This window comes from Triturus cristatus, chromosome 5_1 (genome assembly GCF_964204655.1).
Source record: "Triturus cristatus chromosome 5_1, aTriCri1.1, whole genome shotgun sequence".
In the NCBI taxonomy this organism is placed as follows: Eukaryota; Metazoa; Chordata; class Amphibia; order Caudata; family Salamandridae; genus Triturus; species Triturus cristatus.
In genome coordinates this window covers 884,638,468-884,651,473 of record NC_140587.1, presented here as the reverse complement: position 1 = coordinate 884,651,473, position 13,006 = coordinate 884,638,468, and the positions used below count along the sequence as shown (strand labels likewise).

The following is a 13,006-nucleotide window of genomic DNA, read 5'->3' as shown; positions in this document are numbered from 1 at the left end:
TGAATATAAGAAGGGTCCGACACAAGCCAGGATGCATTCAGGAGGATTTATTCCAGGATAAGTTAACAACGCAAACTTTGTAACATGCGGCAGACGCGTTTCAGCAGTTCAGCTTTCATCAGTGCCTGTTACGATGTTTGGAGCCTCGCACCAGGTGGCCATTTAGATGTTCACTAGGCCACTCCTGGAATCTTACTCGAGGCCCCTCCTTTTTCTTTAAAGAGCTACTGCGGCTCGCGTTGTTAAGCCAGACCGCTGCATGCTGGTAATCGCAGTCCATATGTGGATCCCCCTTGAGTAAGTGGGAAATCCAAACGCCCAGTAGCATCCCAACAATGTGGCCTCCGGACTGCACCCAACCGCAGCTTGCTGCCAAATTGAAAGTCGTCACTGAAAACCTCTTGATGCTCCCTGCAGTTGAATACTGCTCCTCTCTCCCCACGCAGTGTTACCTTCACCCTGTGGTGCTTCAGTCTGCGCGAGGGGGCGCCGCGTTGTGCATCACCAAACACAAGTCCATTCAAATTGCTGGCTAACGCGGTGCTTCCAGACCGAGAGGGCATGTCAGAAAAGCCGGTGCCTGCAATACCGGCAAAACATAAAGTCCAAATCCCCACTCTGAATAGAAGAAGGGTCCGACACAAGCCAGGATGCATTCAGGAGGATTTATTCCAGGATAAGTTAACAACGCAAACTTTGTAACATGCAGCAGACGCGTTTCAGCAGTTCAGCTTTCATCAGTGCCTGTTACGATGTTTGGAGCCTCGCACCAGGTGGCCATTTAGATGTTCACTAGGCCACTCCTGGAATCTTACTCGAGGCCCCTCCTTTTTCTTTAAAGAGATACTGCGGCTCGCGTTGTTAAGCCAGACCGCTGCATGCTGGTAATCGCAGTCCATATGTGGATCCCCCTTGAGTAAGTGGGAAATCCAAACGCCCAGTGGCATCCCAACAATGTGGCCTCCGGACTGCACCCAACCGCAGCATGTATATATATATACATGGATAAAATTGGGTAATGTTTTGGATGCCTTAGTGACAAGTCCTATTATTGCCTGTTGATCAAAGAAAGAAATGTAATACAGACATGGATATGCTTTTGAATCTGTGTAGTAAACCACACTTGCTCTATCATATTTGGAAGTTTCATGTTCCTTCTGGAATGTCCTGTGAACTTGTAAGCTACTGGTACCACTAGGTTACTAAGTACACTGAGCTAAGAGTGTATTGGGCGGAAGCATGCGATGATCGCGAAAACATTGCAAACATGCAGTAAGAGGAACCTCGTTTTGAAACAGAAGGGAAGGGTTAACAGATGCTAACCATTCACAAGTGGAGCTGCAGTAGTCTAAAATTAAAGACATAATTTAATTTGCTGCCTTTCTCATGAGCATAGAGTGGAAAGTTGAAGAGGTTGCCATTTTATAGTTGCTTTCCATGAAAGTGGTGTGACATTCTTGTTCTTACTTTTTACAAATCGTAACTGTGGCAAAACTATCCAGAAAGAGCTAAAACAACAATATAATCTACAAACTCAATTCACTGGTAACTATATAACTTTTTTATTATTTAAAAAATGTAGATTAGAAATTAAGATGTATATGAGAGTTTGATGATTAAAAAGAGTATCACAGTGATGTAAAAAACAATATCAGATAAACTGTATCTTGCAGCAGGTATGTGTTTAAGATGTTAGTACTGCTGAAAATTACCATGGGCAATGCCTTTAAAAATGGCGATATTTTAAATGTCTAAGCATTATGTGCAGAATAGATACATCTATATTATTTGCATTCTGGGAGTTGTGATAGTTTTAGTCAAATTATTATGTAGGAGTAGTGTAGTCAGAAATAAAAGAAAAGAAAATGTGAAGCGTCTGTAACTAATTATAAAGTAGTAATACTTGTTAGGTATGTATTGGGAAGTGTTTGTCAATGTTGTCTTTAACATCTATGACCGGTTTGCATATACTAAGATGGTGAGATATGGTTTTTGTAGTGGTAGATGGTTATATTACAATGAGACTCTTGAGTTTACTTAAAGATGCACAGAAATATATATTTTTGGAAAGATGGCCTGAAGGTGTATGTCTACTATGAAATCATACATATGTTTACATGGTAATCTAAGTTCTTTAAGGCTGTTGTAAATTTCATGTATATGATGAAGGTGGTGTATTTCTTTAAACATGCTATGTTTAAATTTGAGGTGGGTTAATAGTGCAGAATGTCTCTTGAGAATTCCTGTGCTAGCTTCAATTGGCGTGTAACTTTTCTTTGAGAAATGGTGAATATATGTTTTGAAGACAAAAGGTATTTGTGGAATGATGTAGGTATGCCATTAAGAAAAGGTTTTGTGCTTAGAAAAAGTGAGACTTGTTGTTTTCAGTTTTAGAAACTTACTGATGCATGTGCACGCTGAGTAACAGAGCAATGTATGCTCTTAGAGATTCATGTATGCTATTATATATCAAGTGTGATATCTAGACTAATTCAATCACCCAGGCACAACACATGCACTCGTATGTACTCATTGAACTGCGCAGGAAACACCCATGTGTTCATCTAATCACCCAGGTAGTATCACTATAGTCATGTGAATAAACAGACACTAACTATGCAGATATAGAACCACTGATTTAGTTCCATAATACACAGGTAATCATGCAAGCACTACCTATATGCTGAGAGAATTACCTTGGCACTATCAATGCACTCATCCAATCATCCAGGGAGTTTTGTTGTAATCAACCAGAAACACAAGTATTTTCAAGTTTTAGTGAGGAATATGTACTTTTTTAGAACCATCTGGTGAATTATATATGCAAACTGTCACACACTGTTTGCACGTACTCTGAAGAATTAGTGAGCTATAGGCTATGATGCAGATTAATGTGCAGATTTGTATATACAGTGTTTCTCAAAATTTGAATCTGACACATCTTAGTAGAAAAGTATTGAAACACTAAATGAACCAGAGACACCGTGGTAGCGAGGAACAGAAATAGCTCTTATGTTGTGTTTTTGGATTTACAGTTTTGAGACACTGTATGTACTTTTACACTTTGGTTGGTTTATTTTAAAACTGAGTACAAAAGATATAAAATGCACTTTTAGCTTGTAAAGTGAGAATATAAACTGCAGTGTATATGGTGCAGTGTGTTGTAGGAGATGGTGCTATAACATTAAAAGGTAACCAGTAAATTAAGTTTTGTGTTTTAGTTTGGCTTTGGTACATTGAAGAAAGTATTATAGTTATGTAGGTAGGTTCATTTGTAGATTTAACACCGCAATATAACATAAAAATTGTTTTTGTATTACGTGTAAGCCAATTGTAAAGTAGTTGGTACATTAATTAGAAGAAAACAATACATAGTTGTTTTTTTACAGAAAAATATCTGCATAATTACTGACAGAATGTCTACAAAAATGCAGAGGAAAAATTAACAGAAGCAAGTGCGATATCTATGCAGAACTGTGACTCACAACGGGGAAAATTAGGAAAAAGCAATGAACAAAAAAAATCTATTGGTAAGAGGACAAAGTCATTTCTTAAAAATATATGTGGATATTTCCAAAGATTATTAAATATCAAAAATAAAATTCAAACAGTGAGAAAGATTAACAATGGACAAAATGTGTATAACAAGAACAGCAAAGAATGTAAAAAAGATGGACACACCTTAACCAGGAGACAGATGCAGTTAAAGGAAATCAGAGCCAGGATGTTTTGTAGTACACTAGGTATAAATCTACTGAGAACTATGAAAAAGTATAGAAGAAGGGGCGAGGTCCTGAAACAGAAAGAACAAGTTGAGAGAGTAGTTGATAAAGCCTTTGCTTTGAAAAGGAAGCTTTTTATTTTCACTATATATAAAATGAAGACTCTTGACAATATGGTGTTGTGCATAAGGTGACAAAACAAGAAAAAAAGAGTAGTGAATAGAAGTAACTTTTGTACATTTTTTAGTGGAGATTGCATAAATACATAAATAAAAACTTCCACAATTTAAACGGCTTCCTTGAGCTAACGGGCTGACGAGCCTTGGTTCTGCACCTGCGCGCCAGGAGAGGTACTTGACCTGCTTTTAATTACATTTTGGCAGGCCACACGGCACCCCTTTACACTGACCTGCTCCCTGCTGACGAGAGGCAACTACCTCGAAACACGTGTCCAGGGATGGCTAACGCAACACATACTGTTCTATTTACATTTCGTGACATAGGCGTACCCGCCGTCGCCACTACATTTCCCACAGTCCTTTGGGGCAACTTGCTGGTGTGACGAGCAGTGTGCGACCTATTCTTCCACAATTTAAACGGCTTCCTTGAGCTAACGGGCTGACGAGCCTTGGTTCTGCACCTGCGCGCCAGGAGAGGTACTTGACCTGCTTTTAATTACATTTTGGCAGTCCACACGGCACCCCTTTACACTGACCTGCTCTCTGCTGACGAGAGGCAACTACCTCGAAACACGTGTCCAGGGATGGCTAACGCAACACATACTGTTCTATTTACATTTCGTGGCATAGGCGTACCCGCCGTCGCCACTACATTTCCCACAGTCCTTTGGGGCAACTTGCTGGTGTGACGAGCAGTGTGCGACCTATTCTTCCACAATTTAAACGGCTTCCTTGAGCTAACGGGCTGACGAGCCTTGGTTCTGCACCTGCGCGCCAGGAGAGGTACTTGACCTGCTTTTAATTACATTTTGGCAGTCCACACGGCACCCCTTTACACTGACCTGCTCCCTGCTGACGAGAGGCAACTACCTCGAAACACGTGTCCAGGGATGGCTAACGCAACACATACTGTTCTATTTACATTTCGTGGCATAGGCGTACCCGCCGTCGCCACTACATTTCCCACAGTCCTTTGGGGCAACTTGCTGGTGTGACGAGCAGTGTGCGACCTATTCTTCCACAATTTAAACGGCTTCCTTGAGCTAACGGGCTGACGAGCCTTGGTTCTGCACCTGCGCGCCAGGAGAGGTACTTGACCTGCTTTTAATTACATTTTGGCAGTCCACAGGGCACCCCTTTACACTGACCTGCTCCCTGCTGACGAGAGGCAACTACCTCGAAACACGTGTCCAGGGATTGCTAACGCAACACATACTGTTCTATTTACATTTCGTGGCATAGGCGTACCCGCCGTCGCCACTACATTTCCCACAGTCCTTTGGGGCAACTTGCTGGTGTGATGAGCAGTGTGCGACCTATTCTTCCACAATTTAAACGGCTTCCTTGAGCTAACGGGCTGACGAGCCTTGGTTCTGCACCTGCGCGCCAGGACAGGTACTTGACCTGCTTTTAATTACATTTTGGCAGTCCACACGGCACCCCTTTACACTGACCTGCTCCCTGCTGACGAGAGGCAACTACCTCGAAACACGTGTCCAGGGATGGCTAACGCAACACATACTGTTCTATTTACATTTCGTGGCATAGGCGTACCCGCCGTCGCCACTACATTTCCCACAGTCCTTTGGGGCAACTTGCTGGTGTGACGAGCAGTGTGCGACCTATTCTTCCACAATTTAAACGGCTTCCTTGAGCTAACGGGCTGACGAGCCTTGGTTCTGCACCTGCGCGCCAGGAGAGGTACTTGACCTGCTTTTAATTACATTTTGGCAGTCCACACGGCACCCCTTTACACTGACCTGCTCCCTGCTGACGAGAGGCAACTACCTCGAAACACGTGTCCAGGGATGGCTAACGCAACACATACTGTTCTATTTACATTTCGTGGCATAGGCGTACCCGCCGTCGCCACTACATTTCCCACAGTCCTTTGGGGCAACTTGCTGGTGTGACGAGCAGTGTGCGACCTATTCTTCCACACTCACAGAATCACACAGGCATTACCTATGCAATCATACAATCACTCATGCACTACTCATGCACTCACATGATTACCCAGATATTACACACTCACTCACAGACCTACAGTCATTCACCCCCAGTCAGCATCCTATACAATGACTCACACATCTACTCTCAATGTTTTCAGGTTATAATTAGTAAATAAAATTAAACATACCTTTGAAATTCTCTAACAAAACAAAGGTTACAGGGACGTTAAAGTTAGGTATTAACATTTAAAAAACCTTCGAAATTCACTGAAAAAACAAAGGTTACAGGGACGTAATAGTTAGGAAATATATTTTTTAAAGCCTTAGAAATTCACTGAAAAAAAACAAAGGTTATGGAGACGTTATATAGTTAGGCTCAAGTTTCATTGTATATAAACAGTGAAATTCAGCAGTTATATTTAGCTGAGCTAATTATAACTCATGCCCCGCAATGCACTGCTTATCACCTCACATATTACATCACTCATGACATGGTCAGTGACATCACTCATGACATCTTAAATTGTATCACTGATTACATCACTGATTACATCATCAACACCATCTTTGACACACCCACTTATACCCCATTATAACCTTTCATACACCCACTCGAACTTCCACACTATCGTTCTCAAAACCATTGACACACCCATACCAGTACTTACACACTGACTCACTGATTTATAGGTCTACACACACATCCACTCAGTTACCCATACAGACATTCATACACCCACTCACTCACTAATACAGCCACTGATATATCCACTCATACAGCCACTCACACACTGTCAGATACTTAAAGAGCTACTCACACATCTACTCACTCACCTATAGAGTCAATCAGACAGCCATTTATTCACCTATAGAGTTATACGCACACCTAGTCACCTATTCATCTTGATACTAACACATACTCACTCTCCATCCAGCCCATCACACACACACTCACTAACCCATACAGCCACAATCACAATCCCTCACTCATACAGTCACAAATATAGTCCAACCCTCACATATACTGCCTTGCACATATCCACTTACTCACCCATATAACACAGACACATCAATTAACTCACTGACCCAGCCATGCACACACTCAGCCACTTATACAGCCATCCTCCTACGGATTAACTAATCCATACACCCACTGAATCTTCCATGCAGTCACTCAAACACCCTCTCATCCAGCTGCACAGACACTCATACAACCATGCAGGGATTCAGGCACCCAATCAATCACCCATACAGTCACTCACATACCCACTCCCCAACCCATACAGCGACTTAGACACCATCTGACAGACTGATACAAACATTCTCAAATCCAAGTCACTCACCCATACATTCATTGAGACACCTAATCACTCATTTATACAGTCAGTCACACACCTACTGAATCATCCATACAGACACTCGTACACTCAATGATTAATCAATACACCTTAGTATATATATTTAACACTCATAAACATTTTAAAAACACTTACAGTCACTGAATGATGTCATCAGTGATGTTATTTTATATGTCTTCAGTGATGCCGTCAAAGATGTCACTGACTATGTCATGGGTAATGTAATATGTGAGGTCATAAGCAATGCATTGCGGGGGTGTAAGTTAACACTCGACTCAGACAAATCGTCACAACACCCACCCACTCCACCGGCCACACGCTTGACCCCATCTTCTCAGCAAGCTCCCACGTCTTCAACCGCACCACCGAACTCCACTTGACCGACCACCGCTGCATCCACTTCACCTTCCGGAAATCTACCACACACCACCACACCCAGCAGATGCCTCGCCGCCGCCGGACCAAGATCACCGAGGACCAGCCAACCACCGCCCTCGCCCAGAGCCCACACACAGACCAAACCGACACCGCGGCTCGCAGGCTCAGACAATGGATCGATGACTGCGCCAACACTCTCGCACCGCTCAAGAAACCCTCCAACACCCACACCAGCAAGAGAGCCAGCTGGTTCACCAAAGACCTCCAGGCCTCCAAGCGAACCTGCTGAAAACTAGAAAAAAACTGGATCCATGAACAAACATCGGAGAGCTACACAGCCCACAAGAATGCCACCCGCAGACACCACCACCTCATCAGATCCACCAAAAGGACCTCCTTCAAAGACCGCCTAGACAACAACGCACACAACAGCAAAGAGCTCTTCAACATCGTAAAGGAACTCTCCAACCCCAGCTCCAACACCAATGACATCCCACCATCACAAGACCTGTGAGACTCGCTGGCCACCTTCTTCCATCGCAAGATCGCAGACATCCACGACAGCTTCGACGCCGTCACCACCCTGGCGACCACTGTGACCCCGCTCCCATGACCACCACCCACACCAACCGCCTGCTCGCCTGGACCAACATCAATGACGACAATACCATCAAGATCATGAACACCATTCACTCCGGATCCCCGGAAGACCCCTGCCCACACCACATCTTCAACAAAGCCAGCAGCACCATCGCACCCCATCTCCGGAAAACCATCAACATCTCCTTCGAGACAGCAACCTTCCCGGAGAGTTGGAAGCACGCAGAGATCAACGCCTTACTCAAAAAACCCAAGGCGGACCCCAAGGACCTCAAGAACTTCTGACCCATCTCCCTGCTCCCGGTCCCAGCGAAGGTCTTCGAAAAGGCCGTCAACAAACAACTGACCAGCTTCCTCAAGGAGAACAGCATCCTGGAACCGTCCCAGTCCGGGTTCCGCAGCAACCACAGCACCGAAACTGCCCTCATCGTCGCCACCAACGACATCAGGACACTGCTCGACAATGGAGAAACCACAGTCCTCATCCTCCTGGACCTGTCAGCCACCTTTGACACGGTCTGCCACCGCACACTATGAACACGCCTCCATGACGTCGGAATCCAAGAGAAGGCCCTGGACTGGATCACCTCTTTCCTCTCCGGCAGAACTCCGAGCGTCCGCCTCCCGCCCTTCCGCTCCGAAGCCACCAAGATCATCTGCGGCGTACCCCAAGGCTCATCCCTCAGCCCAACCTGCTCTTTGCTCCGAAAGGCTCCTCCTCAAGGACTCCACCAATGCAAACAGACCTCTTTGCGCTTTGTTGAGAGTACAACTCTACAGTGGGACTAACCTGGTCCCTGTGTATGAACCATGCTACTTCGGGGTCGGTCTGAACTTCTAACTTTCCCATGGTCTAAAGCGACCAGATGACTACGAGTTGAGCTTTGTGCCCTTAGGCACAATTTTCATTTAAAAAAGTTTAATTCATTATCTTCGGATCTACTGCTTGAATCTGTGATCTGGTATCATTTTATTTCTAAATTGATTTGGGATTTTTCTTATGTTTTCACTTTATTACTGTTTGTGTGCTGCATAAATACTTTACAAATTACCTATAAGTTAAGCCTGACGGTTTATTTGTCAAGTTACTGGTTATATGACAGAACAATGCATGCCTCAATAACACATACCTAAACAATGCAGTCTCAACCACGACCTTGTCTTTACCATGCATGCCTTTACAACTCATTTTGTAGTAAATGCATGATTGGTAAAGGTTTTTGCATGGTAAAGATCAGACCGCTCACCTTTAGCCCTAAAACTCAGACCCCAGTCCTGCAAACCTTCTTGTTCCAGCCCTAAAAACTACCCTGAACCCCCCACCCTGATCCCTAAAACCTGGCCACCAGCCCTAATAACGACCCCCAAATCCAGCCCCCCGCCCTGATCCCTAAAACTGATCCCCAGCCCTAAAAATTGCCACTACCCTCACACTGGATCCTTAACCTCAGCCCCTCGCCCTGAGCCCTAAATCCGTCCCCAGCCCTAAAAACTGCCCTTTCTCCTGCCCTGAAACCTAAACAATAATAAAGAAACTACTCACCAAGCTGCTGTTCCTTAGGATGTAATTTGCAGAAACCCTCTAACACCCCCTGCCCACTCGCTGCAATGCTGAACCGCTAACTGCCCTACCTATGCATATGTGTGGTAAAGGCAGATACGTGGTTAAGGCAAGCGTTGTTCCACTTGAGTTATAATGACACGTGAGGTTTAGGTCACATTGTTAATGCTGTTTCCCAAAGTTAATAGCCAACCTGCCCAGGTTAATTTAATGACTTTTGTGGTCCACCCTGACTAGGATTGTGGTTGTTGCCTGAGCGTTGCTTCTACCCTTCTCAACCAATAACCCTGTTTCTTACAGGAACCATCTGGCTGGAAATGAAATCAGCCAGGTCTCCTCTAGTCGGGATGGCAAGCAACTTCCAGACAAGCAACCCCAGACCAGTGTCTACTTAGAAGAAGAAAAAAAAGTGATGGGCAGTTGCATGAATTATTCGCAATGACTTATGATCAAGTGGGACTGCATTGTACTCCAGCTTTTTTTGTCCGTAAGGGAACCAGGAATATGCAGTCGAGACTTAGTCCTGCTCCAATAGGAATAGTCCTGTCTGAACTGTCAGGCCAGGTCCCCTCCAGATGAGAACAACCCAGACATATTTTTCCCCTTCTGGGACTCATCAGTGAGATGCGGTTTGTGGCACAGTGAGCAGGGAATCAGATCTTTGCATTCCAATTGTAATTAGGACATCTCACTTAGAAAAAACAGGAGCGAGGATAGAATGTTGGAAGAACAGAGTCTGATTAACATGTAACTGGCCCATGTCTAGAGCGGTAAAATGGGCATCAAACGATGGGCCAAAACGTGACACGAGTAATTACCGGTGGCTCAGAGGCTCAGATTAATTTAAATAATGCACCCGTCCCATTTTTGTTTTTCTGCATCCCTCTGCAGCACCGTGTCCAGCCCTTGTAAGACACATTTTCCTTGTCCATCACTGGGGTCCAGAGCGGCCGAGTCTATAATATTACTCCCTGCAGGGCTCCGTGGCTGGCCGATTGCGTGATTCCAATGTACAGAAAATGTTGTCCGGTACGCACCGTGAGCCGGTTCTACTGCCAGTGAGAGAGTCCTGTTTCCACCCCGTCTAGCCTGATCTGTGACAGCCTCCGGACCTATTCACGCAAGGGACGTCAATTACTGTTTAAAGGAAGTGAGGCAAATTCATCGAATACAGAAATTTCCCGTTTTCACACTCTGGGCAGAGGACACTGCCCTCTCCCATGCCCAACCCCCGCATCCTTTCATGTTAATCGGCGTCTGTGCTCACTGTGGACACTGAAGCAGGGCTCGACGGGACCTGCTCCTACGCGCCTCTGAGATGTGCTAACACCGCGGACAGATCATGAAATGCGCCTCAGTGGTGCATTAGGCAGATGTGACGGGATTCACGGGATGAGGATTGCGTGTTCGTGTTAGGCGCGCGTCTCCTTTCCTCCGCTCAACGCTTCTCCATCCTGTGTGCGGCGGAGCGGGATAGCGCCCTCCACGTCCCTCCCCGGTGCTGCAGCAACAGGTGCGGCGCCTGCCGGAGCTGCACGAACCCAGCGCGCGCAACTCCCCCGCATGAACAGCACTGCAGCGGCTGCAGCGCATCTGCATCTGCTCGCCAACACCGCACTCGGAGGACTCCGACCTTCACTGGACAGGGTTAGCGAGAATCCTGCTCTAGGCTCGCAGTGCGAGGGAGGGAGACAGAGAAAGCGAGTGGGGAAGGACCTAGACCTGGTTTCTCCCGCCTCGCATCCTCTCTGACTGCTCCGCAAACCCTAACTGGTGCCCGCAGTAAAGCCGCCCTGGTAATCCCTCAGCACGACCCGCCCCCTGGCACGCTGCTACCGGACGCACTGCTACATAGTCTGCACAAGAGGCACCCGGCTGTACCCGCCGCGGGACCCCCTGCCAGCATCAGGACCAGGAGGTCCCTTGAGAGGAGGAAACTTTTTTATCTCGGCCGTGGGATGGGTACGGCCGAAGTGAGTGTATCCCAGGCGCAGATGCACTATGCCCGCTGCTGCTGAAGGAAACCAGGGAACAGGAGTGATCTTGCGCAGTGGGTGGCCTGCTGGGACGTGCCTTCTTTTTCCAGCACTGGGTGATACCCGCGGGGGCTGAAGCCTTTCTTCGCTGCAAGCGGTCTGCTGCTGGTTTGCTGCTGGTGAACGATGCTGTGCTGCTGCTTGTGGAGATGATCCTGTGCCCTGAGGAGCGCGGGTGGTGGCCGTTCTTGAGGTGTCTCGTCTCCATCCAAGGCTCGCCAGGCGCAAACATGATGTGAAGCCACTTTTCTGGCATTTGTGCGCACCGCTCGTGGCACGCGGTAGCCTTGCAAGGTGGAGCCGCCGGAGGGAGCTGATGACGGACTCTTTAATCCCCTGGATGCGGGAGGGGAAGCACCGTAGGATAGTGAGCGCGCCGGCCCGGGGATCATGTGAGTGAGTGCTCGGATGTGCTGCTGGTCTGGCATGAACCTGGCGCGGTGTCTGCTGACCCTGGCGCGGACAGTGCTGGCCCTTTCCGCTATGCATGATCACTGAGCCCCTCTCAGCAATCAATCTGCCCTTTGGATTTTTTGGGGCAATTGGTGTGTGTGTTGGATCTATGCGCAACCTCTCGCTATGGACGTGGCCTGGGTGTCCCTGGGCTTGGCACGCGACTTCACGCTGATGTTTGCGACTGGTCTCTGCTCACATCTGGAGGACAGGCGATGACACCGCAGGTTGAGGCGCTGAGGCCGGCCCACGTCGGAGGCTGCTGAGGAAGAGGGTGCCGCCGGTGCGCGCAGTGTTCGCCGCCTGGGTGTGCGGTTCTGCCTTCTCGAATCGCGCCTGTGCCTTTCCCCTCCGCCCCCGCTGGAAGTCCTCCCGCAGCTAAATGGAATTAGTGGAGATCGCAGCCCCTTGTGCAAGGAACAGACATGACCCATGGGCGCAGTTTGTTTCACAGTGAGTATGTCGGCGCCGGTGGTGGCTGGTGGTGGTGGCCTGTGGGGTCAAGATACTTGCCTGCGAGAACAACCACCCTCTTCCCAGTCCAGCCGCCGGATGTGGGGGGAGTGAATGTCTGCTGTGAATGATACTCGGGCTGAGCAGCCCTTAATGTGTCTCACGTCTGGCTGTTTGGTGGGATACAGGGGGCGAGTTTGAGTGCAGAGAGCTAGCTACCCTTGAAAGTTTAAGACAAGCAGGCTTGCTGCAGGAGAATGGATGGTTCTGTGATGTTAGGTGCAGGGAACAGTCTGGTGATGTTGGGTGACAAG

General features: G+C 47.0%; 1 protein-coding gene across 2 annotated transcripts in view; it reads left to right on the top strand.

Moving 5' to 3' along the window:
- The first annotated feature begins 11,369 nt into the window (after positions 1 to 11,369).
- The window catches only part of NETO1 (neuropilin and tolloid like 1), a 677,063-nt gene continuing 675,426 nt past the window's right edge, over positions 11,370 to 13,006 (top strand). For both annotated transcript variants that reach the window (XM_085605913.1, XM_085605914.1), the window contains exon 1: positions 11,370 to 12,692. In XM_085605913.1, coding sequence (XP_085462039.1) covers positions 12,665 to 12,692 — 28 coding nt within the window. In that variant the 5' untranslated portion in view covers positions 11,370 to 12,664. The remainder of the gene's footprint in view (positions 12,693 to 13,006) is intronic.